Source organism: Rhinoraja longicauda, chromosome 32 (genome assembly GCF_053455715.1).
Source record: "Rhinoraja longicauda isolate Sanriku21f chromosome 32, sRhiLon1.1, whole genome shotgun sequence".
NCBI classification, from domain to species: domain Eukaryota; kingdom Metazoa; phylum Chordata; class Chondrichthyes; order Rajiformes; family Arhynchobatidae; genus Rhinoraja; species Rhinoraja longicauda.
The window spans coordinates 6,082,896-6,094,482 of record NC_135984.1 but is presented as its reverse complement, the minus strand read 5'-3'; the positions used below and the strand labels follow the sequence as shown (position 1 = coordinate 6,094,482).

At 47.2% G+C, this 11,587-nt stretch overlaps 1 protein-coding gene across 4 annotated transcripts in view; it reads left to right on the top strand.

The window, feature by feature from the left end:
• The first annotated feature begins 1,155 nt into the window (after positions 1-1,155).
• Positions 1,156-11,587, top strand: part of LOC144608787 (E3 ubiquitin-protein ligase DZIP3-like) — a 72,473-nt gene continuing 62,041 nt past the window's right edge. For 2 of the 4 annotated variants that reach the window (XM_078426885.1, XM_078426884.1), the window contains exons 1-3: positions 1,262-1,408; positions 4,953-4,986; positions 6,564-6,726. In XM_078426885.1, coding sequence (XP_078283011.1) covers positions 4,965-4,986; positions 6,564-6,726 — 185 coding nt within the window. In that variant the 5' untranslated portion in view covers positions 1,262-1,408; positions 4,953-4,964. Of the gene's footprint in view, positions 1,181-1,261; positions 1,409-4,952; positions 4,987-6,563; positions 6,727-11,587 lie in introns of those variants that run through there. The other 2 variants (XM_078426883.1, XM_078426882.1) reach the window with 2 other exon arrangements.

The following is an 11,587-nucleotide window of genomic DNA, read 5'->3' as shown; positions in this document are numbered from 1 at the left end:
GACCGGAAGCTGCAACAGTAACAACAACAACAGCACTTGACTCAAGCCAGAAGATAAGACACAAAATGCTGGAGTAACTCAGCGAGACAGGCAACAGTAACAACAACAACAACAGCAGCACAAGCAAAATCACAGCAAGCACAGGCTGCATTTAGGTAGCGCCTGTGCTGCAGTACCTCCCCCCAAAAAAAGAAATATATATTAGGACAGATACAAGACAATGAATGCACAGAAGGCTGTGGAGGCCAAGTCAATGGATGTTTTTTAAGGCAGAGATGGATAGATTCTTGATTAGTGCGGGTGTCAGGGGTTATGGTGGAGAAGGTAGGAGAATGGGGTTGAGAGGGAGAGATAGATCAGCCATGATTGAATGGAGGGGTAGGCTTGATGGGCCGAATGGCCTAATTCTGCTCCTAGATGCCGGAATCTAGAGTAGAAAACAAACTATGGGAGGAACTTAGTGGATCAGGCACCCCCCCCCCCCTTCACAGATGCTGTCTGACCTGCTGAGTTCCTCAGTTTTATTTTTAATCTAGTTTTACTTTTGCACTTGTTCGAGCTGCTTGCTATCTTTCTTCTGTGATAAATATAAATAGTAAATGATGGAAACCTTAAGTAATACAGGACGTGAAACAGAAGAGGGGTTTATTTGCCATGTGTACTGACAACGGATTGATTAAATTCTTACTTGCAGCAGCATAATAGGCCTGTAAATACATAATATGTAAACATACAAATATGCAATGAACAACAATTCGATAAATTAATAATTAAGTAATACTAACCCCAAACAAACCTAAAAAATTCTTAATGTATCAAAGCCAGTCCAAAGAAGTTTGCTTACATTGCAAAATTGGGTTGTGTTAAAAATTAAATTCCCAAACAAATCGCACTCTTTTTGCTGAAATTATAGATTGCCCTTGCGGACATTGTTGACCATAACTGACCACAAAATCTCTCAAAGTGACAATGCACTTGTCAAAGTGACAATGCACCTCCTCTCGTTGTACAGCACGTTTTAGTTTGAGGCGGGGCGAGAACCAGTGGGAAATCGCATTTCAGTTTGTAAACCGCGATTAGATCTGTGAATCCAGGTTGTAAAATTAACACTCAACGGTGCAGATTGCAGCATTGCAAAATATTGGGGGAAATATTTCAACTTTGTGGTCAATTTTGGTTGGTACGATGTTCTTTTAATTTCTTTTGCGGAAGCACTCAAAGCTCGCGATAGTGTTAGGTTCAGTTTGCCAGTGGTGTGTGTCTTTCTATTTTCACCCTCTCCCTCCCTCCTTCCCTCTCTCCCTCTCTTGCTTTAGTGGGATCGCCGCAGAGGGAGAGAGAGAGAGACAGACAGACAGAGACACACACACACTGAGATACAGCGGTGGTCGGGATTCACATTGACAAGGTGAGGGAGATAGGTCGCTGCCTGCTGGAGCCACATTTGTATCAACCCCCACTCCGGGCGATACATTCACTGTAGCGGGTGGTAGGCATGGCATGCATGGGGTGACCGGTATAAGGAAGGGCAGAGGTGTTAGGAGAGAGGATACCTGCTTTCCTGCATGTTTCCCACCGTTCGTCCTTCCTCTCCTCCACTGCTGTTGCTCCAGATTGCAGCTAAACCATAAAACGTGGCGATTTCACTCTCTCTAAAACTAGGCTTTTGTACATCATCTCAACACCCCTCCTCTCCCTCCCTGTCTGAAAGTCGCTGCATCGAGTCACCCATCTGTTCAAGGTAATCTGAATAGTTCAATAAGGGACGAAGGCAGTTGTGACTCCTGTTTCAAGGAATCCCCCTTTCTTTAAACCTTTTTTTTTAAGGAAAGGGTTGAGATGATATATAAAAGCCTAGTTTTAAAGAGAGTGAAATCGCCACGTTTTAAAAGCGTGCTGCTTTTTTTGTTGCTGTGATTTGCTTCCTAACTTGAATCATATGATTACATTGTCATCTTTGTGTGTGTGTGGTTGGGGAGGGAATTTGCTGTCACATTGCCTCCATCACAAGTGTAAGGCACTTGGAAAATAATATAATTGAGCAGAGTGCATGGATTCTTTGAGGGAAATGATGTTTGACCAATCTGTTAGTGTTTTTTGAGGTGGCGGGGGTGAGGGAACACGAATGGAAGTGATGTATTCAAATTTAGTGAAGGCTTTCGGTAAGGTTTACAAAGTGGAGAGGATGTTTCCACTAGTGGGAGAGTAGGACTAGAGGTCATAGCCTCAGAATTAAAGGACGTTCTTTCAGGAAGGAAATGGGGGGGAATTTATTTGGTCAGAGGGCGGTAAATCTGTGGAATTCTTTGACACAGAAGGCTGTGGAGGCCAAGCCAGTGGATATATTTCAGGCAGAGATAGATTTTTGATTAGTGCAGGTGTCAGAGGTTATGGGGAGAAGGCAGGAGTTAGGAGAGAGAGATAGATCAGCCATGATTGAATGGCAGAATAGACTTGATGGGCCAAATGGCCTAATTCTACACCTATCGCTTATGATCTTATGATGGACAGGATTAGAGTACGGGGAATTTGGGGAATGTACATGTGTGGGTTGGGAGTTGGTAGTCAGTCAGAACCTCAGTTCAGTTTAGTTTATTGTCACGTGAACCGATTACCAGGATTAAATATGAGAGGGCATAGATTAAAGGCCGGAGGGGCTAAGTTTAAAGGGGATGTGCGCTGCAAGTTTTTGTTACACAGAGAGTGGTGGTAGGTGACTGGAACATGTTGCCAAGGGTGGTGGTGGAGGCAGGTACAATAGTGGTATTTAAGAGATATTTGTATAGGCACATGGATATGGAGGGATATGGATTATGTGCAAGCAAATAAGAGTTGGTTTTCTGATCATGTTCAGCACAGTATGTGGGCCGAAGGGCTTGTTCTTGTGCTGTACTGTCCTGTTCTGTGTTAACAGAAAACAAAATGTAGGAATAAATAGGTCCTTGGTAGACACAAAATGCTGGAGTAACTCAGCGGGACAGGCAGCATTTCTGGAGAGAAGGAATGGGTGACGTTTCAGGTCGAGACTCTGGCGGTTGCAGGGGAATGTACCTGGGGAGGGGGTGGCTTGGGTGGGAAGGGGTGAGGGAACTGAGGGATTGCGGAGGGATTGGTCTCTGCAGACAGCGGAAAGGTGGGAGGGGAGGGAATGGGAAGATGTGACTGGTAGTGGAATACGGTTTGACCTTCCAATGCTTTAGTTTAGAGATACAGCGTGGAAACGGGCCCTTCAGTCCACTGAGTCCATGCCGACCATCAATCACTCGTAGATAAACACAAAAAGCTTGAGTAACTCAGCGGGACAGGCAGCATCTCTGGAGAGAAGGAATGGGTGACGTTTTGGGTCGAGACCCTTCTTCAGCTTTTTGTGTCTATCTTCGGTTTAAACCAGCATCTGCAGTTCCTACTTGCACATCAATCACCCGTACACTAGTTCTATCCTACACACCAGGGACAATTTACAGAAGCCAATTAACCTACAAACCTGCACGTCTTGGGATGTGGGAGAAAACCGGAGCACCCTGAAGAAAACAATGTGGTCACAGGGAGAACATGTAAACTGCATGCCGACAGCACCCGGGCTCAGGATTGAACCTGGGTCCCTGACGCTGTGAGGAAAGGATTGAACCTGGGTCCCTGACGCTGTGAGGAAGCAGCTCATAAGTTCATAAGTTTTAGGAGCAGAATTAGGCCATTCGATCCATCAAGACTACTCCGCCATTCAATCATAGCTGATCTATCTCTCCCATCTAACCCCATTCTCCTGCCTTCTCCCCATAATCCCTGACACATGTATTAATCCACCGCTGCGCCACTGTGCTGCCAGGCAGTTGTTCCACAAGTGATGACCGTACCTTTAACCTGAGGCCAAAGCTCTGTGGGTGCTGCTCTAAAGCACTTCAGTTCCTTCCTGCTCTTGCAAACCACCCTTTATAAAAATAAACCTACTTTACTGCTTTTGTGTGTCCACTTCTGTGGAGCACTGTGTTGTAACAGCAAGTTGGGGCAGCACGGTGGCACAGCGGTAGAGTTGCTGCCTTACAGCGCCAGGGACCTGGGTTCGATCCTGACTGCGGGTGTTGTCTGCAGGCAGTTTGCACGTTCTCCCCGTGACTGCGTGGGGTTTCCCCGGGTGCTCAGATTTTCTTCCACAGATGTGCAGGTTTCTAGGTCAATTGGCTTCTGTAAATTGTCCGTAGTGTATAGAATAGAACTAGCGTATGGGTAATCGCTGGTCGGCGTGGACTCGGTGAGCTGAAGGGCCTGTTTCCATGCTGTATACCTATAGCTTATAGCATGAATTGTTCGTAGACTTGTCAGAATGTGCTCGTTAAAAATAAGGTGGACCTGTATTTGCTCCTTGAGGTCCCTTGTGTCTCCCATTATCCCTTGCAACCTTGGGAGTCCGGCTTTTGAAGTGCATCACTGTTGAGAAAATCAGCATCTTCCTCACCACCAGGGATCACACATAGCAGCCTGGTTTTGTGTTGCTGGTGGAAGAATAAATCTTGGGTGAGGACAGATAGGAATTGCAGATGCTGGTTTTCACAGAGGGATGCCACAGGAGACAAAGTGATGGAGTAACTCAGTGGTAGGAAAAAAACTGCAGATGCTGGTTAAAATCGAAGGTAGACACACAATGCTGGAGTATCTCGGCGGGTCATCATAATGCACGGTATTCTAACCCTAATGCTGCATGACCCGCTGAGTTACTCCAGCATTGTGTGTCTACCTTCGATTGACCCATTCCTTCTCTCCCGAGATGCTACATGACCCGCTGAGTTACTCCATCATTTTGTGTCTACCTTCGAGCAACTCAGTGGGTCAGGCAGCATCGCTGGAGAACATGGATATGTGAAGTTTTGAGTCGGGGTCCTTTCGTGTTGGAGATTTGATTGTTACAGGGAGCAGAAGTGAAGACCGTAAACTTTTTTTAAAAATTCTACTTGCAGAAAACGGTGGCCATGAAGTCTTCAATATCAATCGGTGAGTGTTATTTTACTTTCTGAGATCTCTTCCAAACATCAGATATTGTACAGTTTCGATGTTGGCTGCTTTTCCCATCATTTGCCAGGCCCAGAGTGGCTCTTTAAATGCGGTTAAATTGCAAAGTATACGCTCCGATAAATGCCTTTTGGACGTTATAATGGTATTGGCCTCACCCACCTCTTCTTGCAGCTCATTCCACATACTCTTCACCCACTGTGTGAAAAACCTGGGTCCATCGAGCAATCCTTGTTCCAGGCATGCACTGGCCCTATCCCTGAAGTCTCTCTCTGCTACAGTGATGACTGCATCGGGGCTACATCCTACATCCATGCAGAACTCACGGACTTCATTGACTTCACTACTAATTTCGCTCCTGCACTCAAATTCACATGGACCTTCAGTCTGAAGAAGGGTCTCGACCCGCAATGTCACCCATTCCTTCTCTCCAGAGATGCTGCCTGTCCTGCTGAGTTACTCCAGCTTTTCGTGTCTATCTTCGGTGTAAACCAGCATCTGCCGTTCCTTCCTACACAACATGCCGGTGAATTTCTTCTGCATTCTTTCTAATCTCACCACATCCTTCCCATTGTGTGGTGACTAGGACTGTACACAGTACTCCAAGTGTGGCCTGACCAATGTTTTGTTCAGCTGAAAAATGACATCCCAACTCCTATACCCAATGCCTTGGGCTATTAAGGCAAACATACAGATTGCCTTCTTTACTACCCTATTTCCAGGGTATCAGGTATCACTATACATAAGCACTTACATACATCTTAGCTAAACATCCCGGATACATTACAAGTGCATAGCAGTAGTACATTTAGACAGTATACAGAGTCGCCAGATTTGGTGCCAATTTCAACTCCCAGTTTGTTATAGAATCATAGTCATACAGCATGGAAACAGGCCCTTCGGCCCAACTTGGCCACACTGACCTACATGTCCCATGTACACTAGTCCCACCTGCCTGTATTTGGCACATATCCCTCCAAACCTGTCCTATCCATATACCTGTCTAAATGTTTCTTAAATGTTGAGATAGTGCCTGCCTCAACTACCTCCCCCAGCAGCTCGTTCCATACACCCACCACCCTCGGTGTGAAAAAGGTTACCCCTGGGGTTCCTATTAAATCTTTCCTCCCTCACCTTAAACCTATGTCCTCGGGTTCATGATTCCCCGACTCTGGGCAAGACACCCTGCGCGTTTACCCAATCAATTCCTCTCATCGTTTTGTACACTGATTTTGTTAGATAGAGCTCTTAAGGATAGCGGAGTCAGGGGGTATGGGGAGAAGGCAGGAACGGGGTACTGATTGAGAATGATCAGCCATGATCACATTGAATGGCGGTGCTGGCTCGAAGGGCCGAATGGCCTACTCCTGTACCTATTGCCTATTGTTGTTAAGTGCTCCACCGCTTCGTGTAGTTACAGGCCGCGTCCGGTCCACGCGCTCGGCCTTTTTGGATCGGAGCCCGATCCAACTATGACTCTGGTGATGAAGACTGAAGCTGTTGCACTTTGCATCCTGTTGGTGTTTGACGCATTCCATTCACTTTCCCAACCCTTTCAGGTGAGATGGCGTTCGACTGGTGCAAGATGCCCCCCGAGTGTTATCTGCAACACTGCCACCTCGCCTTTGTCAACGTGTTTGATGAGCTCCTCTTCAGCCAGCAGCACGAGCCGACGAGATACCTCAAGTGGGCCCAGGATGGGTTGCTGCTCAGTAAGAAAGTGTAAGTTTCTTTAAAAAAATCTCTGACTGCGTGTACATGGATAGCAAAGGTTCAAGAGTCACGAGTGTTTTATTGCCGTACATTCCAGATACAACAATAAAATTCTTACTTGCAGCAGCACAACAGAATATGGTGAAGGTTTCCAGGGATATTGGCCAAATGAGGACAAATAGGACTAGTGTGCTTTGGGCATCTTGGTCGGTATGGACAAGTTGGGCTGAAAGTCCTGTTTCCAAACTCTAAGACCCTGTCACTTGCCCTAGGGACCCATCGCCGTCCCTGAGTCCAATCCATGACTAATTTAGCAGACATTACATCAGTGAGAACAGCCTGTCCCAGTTAGAGCCATGTGTGGGTGAAGCGAGATGGAATCACACCCTGTTCTACGTCATTTTGCGTTTGAAGGCACTGGGCCTGTACTCGCTGGTGCTTAGAAGGATGAGGGGGGACCTCTTTGAAATCTACCGAATAGTGAAAAGGCCTGGATAGAGTGGGTGTGGGGAGGATGTTTCCACTGATGGGAGAGCCCATAGTCTCAGAATAAAAGTACGTACCTTTAGAAAGGGGATGAGAAGGAATTCCTTTCGTCAGAGGGTGGTGAATGTGTGGAATTCATTGCCACAGAAGGCTGTGGAGGCCAAGTCAATGGATATTTTTAAGGCGGAGATTGACAGTTTCTTGATTAGTACGGGTGTTAGGGGTTATGGGGCGAAGGCAGGTGAGTGGGGTTGAGAGGGAAAGATAGATCAGCCGTGATTGAATGGTGGAGTAGACTTGATGGGCCGAATGGCCTAATTCTGCTTATGAACTTATTTTCTGAAGAGTTACCGACTCCTTTTGGAGTGTAGTTACACCAGGGTTGATCACTGTCTGATATCATCAAGTTATATTACATGTCTGAGCCTATTCCACTCCACAGTTGAACCTAATGCCGTAATACGTACAGGCAAGGACATGATAATCTAGAATCTGAGCACCCACAATTACAGTTAATCCCCCGCCCACATTCTGGGCCTTATTTTTTCAAACCAGTACGTTTTGGATTGTGGGATGGAACCGGAGCACCCGGGGAAAACCCACGCGGTCACAGGGAGAACGTAAAAACTCCATGAAAACAGCGGCCATAGTCAGGATCGAACCCGGGTCTCTGGAACTCAGGGACAAGATTTAATAGGAACAGATATGCCTGCTGGTGCTGAACAATTCCACCCAGGGGAAAAATGTTCCAACTGTCCACTCTATCTATGGTCTCATAATGTTTAATATACTTCTATCGAGTCTATCCTCAACCTCTGACGTTCCAGAGGAAGCCATGCGGTGATGCATCAGGTAGTGCTGCTGCCTTCCTGCTCCAGCGACCCAAGTTCGATCCCAACAGTGGAGTCTTTGTGTGCGTGGAGTTTCCACGTTCTCCCTCTGGCTGTGTGGATCTGCTCCAAGTGCTCCAGTTCCCTCCCACGTCCTGAGGTCACATGGGCTGTTAGGTTCATTGGCCACTGTGCATCGCGTCCAATGTAGGTGGGCGGTAGATAGAATTGATGGGTTTACGGGGAGAAGTTACCCCTCCCCCCCCTCTACTTTCGGTCTGAAGAAGGGTTCCGACCCGAAACATCACCCGTCCTTTTTCTCCAGAGATGCTGCCCGACCCGCCATGTTGCTCCAGCACTTTGTGTCTATCTTCGGTATAAACCAGCGTCTGCAGTTCCTACCATCACAGGTTAAGGATGGTTAGGAATGGAAAGCAAAAGCTGGTTTCTCAGAAATGTAAATACAATTCTTGGCTTGTATACGCTGGAATTTAGAAGGATGAGAGGAGATCTTATCGAAACGTATAAGATTATTAAGGGGTTGGACACGTTAGAGGCAGGAAACATGTTCCCAATGTTGGGGGAGTCCAGAACAAGGGGCCACAGTTTAAGAATAAGGGGTAGGCCATTTAGAACTGAGATGAGGAAAAACTTTTTCAGTCAGAGAGTTGTGAATCTGTGGAATTCTCTGCCTCAGAAGGCAGTGGAGGCCAATTCTCTGAATGCATTCAAGAGAGAGCTAGATAGAGCTCTTAAGGATAGTGGAGTATGGGGAGAAGGCAGGAACGGGGTACTGATTGAGAATGATCAGCCATGATCACATTGAATGGCGGTGCTGGCTCGAAGGGCCGATTGGCCTCCTCCTGCACCTATTGTCTATTGTCTATACAATAATCCACATTTTTTTTTAAACACTGAGCTCCTTTGTTGTAAATTGATCTCAAGGTTCGCTGTCTGGCAGTGACTGTCGTTGAACAGCTAGTCTCAGACTCGTGGATTCAGAGGCTGACTGGATCTTGGCTCTGGATCTTTTGCAAGCTGAGTTGGAACCTAGCCTGAGTTTGCTGGGAATGTGTGAATCAGCCAGTCAGTGGCAGGTTTCACAGCCTTTGATGATTAAAAATAATTAAAATCCCTGCTTATTGACCTTGGTGATTTTGAAAAAGCAAAGCTCCTACTTTTCAGCATCGAGACGACATTCTGGGTCCAGAAATTGCAATGTGCTGTGGTGGGTTTTCCATGTGGTCGTTTGCTCTTGTGCCAATGGCTGTTTGGTTCCTGGGACTGCTGCTGGAGGCGTTACAAACCTTCGCCGCTCCAGTATCACCGTTATATACAGAGAAGATTCACCAGATTCACCAGATTGATTCCTGGGATGGCAGGACTTTCATATGAAGAAAGACTGGATAGACTCGGCTTGTACTCGCTGGAATTTAGAAGATTGAGGGGGGATCTTATAGAAACTTACAAAATTCTTAAGGGGTTGGACAGGCTAGATGTAGGAAGATTGTTCCCGATGTTGGGGAAGTCCAGAACAAGGGGTCACAGTTTAAGGATAAGGGGGAAGTCTTTTAGGACCGAGATGAGAAAGTTTTTTTTCACACACAGAGTGGTGAATCCGTGGAATTCTCTGCCACAGAAGGTAGTTGAGGCCAGTTCATTGGCTATATTTAAGAGGGAGTTAGATGTGGCCCTTGTGGCTAAAGGGATCAGGGGGTATGGAGAGAAGGCAGGTACGGGATACTGAGCTGGATGATCAGCCATGATCATATTGAATGGCGGTGCAGGCTCGAAGGGCCGAATGGCCTACTCCTGCACCTATTTTCTATGTTTCTATGTTTCTATGCATTTTATCTGCTGTAGGTCCACCACCGATTTTCCGACACATCTTTGTGGGGGTGGACGGGGGGTGAGGGGGGTGGGGGGGGGGTAAGGGGGTGGACTTCCAGGGGAGATTTCAAGTGAGCTCTCATTATTTTATCTGGATTAAAGGAAAATAGGTGGTGGACCTGTATGAAGAGTGACGATAGGTCTGAGTCTTCATCGGGATGGGTGGAGAGAGGCAGTGGTTACGCTTTGTGGCACTTTACACTCAAGGCCTGGTTGTTAGGTTTTGTCTGGCTGGAAATTAGTGACGTTTGGAGAGGTGGGTTGGTGGAGGAGGTGGGGGGGAAGGGAGAAGCAGTCAGTGACTGGGGGCGTGGGGGAGGGAGGGTGGTGAATTGGAGCATGGCATGATGAGCAGTTGGGATGGGAGGTGATTGGTGGTATTGGCTGTGAGGTCAACAGGTGGGGGGTGGTACTGTGGGTGTGGGGCCAGAGGAAGCAGGGGTTTGGTTTTAGAGAAACCATCACTTCATCTCACCGAGTCCACACCGACCTTTGATCATCCATTCACACTGGTTCCATATTTTCAATCTTTCCCATCCACTCTATTGTCTATTGTCATTCCATGCGCACTAGGGGCAACTTACAGGCCAACTATTCCACACGGCCCACACGTCTTTGGAATGTGGGAAAACCCACGTGGTCACGGGGAGAACGTACAAACCCCACACAGGCTGCACCTGAGGTCAGGATCGAACCCGGGTCTCTGGCGCTGCGAGGCAGCAACTTTACCCGCCGCGCCACCGTGCTGTGCTTTATATAATGATGCGAGTCCTTTGTGGAATTTGCATTGATGGTAAAAGAGTGACATGTAGTGGGACGTTAGACACAACGTGCTGGAGTAACTCAGCGGGACAGGCAGCACCTCCGGAGAAAAGGGAATGGGTGACGTTTTGGGTCAGAACCCTTCTTCAGACTGAGTGGAGAAGGGTCTTGACCCAAAGCGACGCCTATTTGCTCCAGAGATGCTGCCAAGGCCGCTGAGTTACTCCAGCATTTTGTGGCTATCTTCGCTGTAAACCAGCAGCTGCAGCTCTTTCCTACACATTTTGTGTCGGGACATGCCTGGCTGAATTGACCCAACACTGGACTTGGGAACTTTACACTCTGGTGTAAGGTCCATTTTCAATAGTTTAGTTTAGAACTAAAATTAATGCTAAGCGAGCTAGGTTATGATCACATGTGTCTCTCTTTTCTGGTTAAACATCTACTGGAGATTCTAGTCTTTTAAACCCTCGTATCTCTGCTTCTTAATTGCGCCATGAATAGCTGACTTCCCACAACTCCATTGTCTCTCCCTGCCCACACTCCGTACACTTTAGGCAACCAGGAGGCTGAGAGGTGAATAAGATCATGAGAGGAACAGATCGGGTAAAGGGGGTAAATGCCCAGCGTCTTTTACCCAGAGTAGGGAAATCAAGAACCAGAGGTAAGGGTGATATAAGAAAATAACTGCAGATGCTGGTACAAATCGAAGGTATTTATTCACAAAATGCTGGAGTAACTCAGCAGGTCAGGCAGCATCTCGGGAGAGAAGGAATGGGTGACGTTTCGGGTCGAGACCCTTCTTCAGACTGATGTTAGGGGGGCGGGAGAAAGGAAGGATATAGGTGGAGACAGGGAGACAGTGGGAAATCTGGGAAGGAGGAGGGGAAGAGAGGTACAGA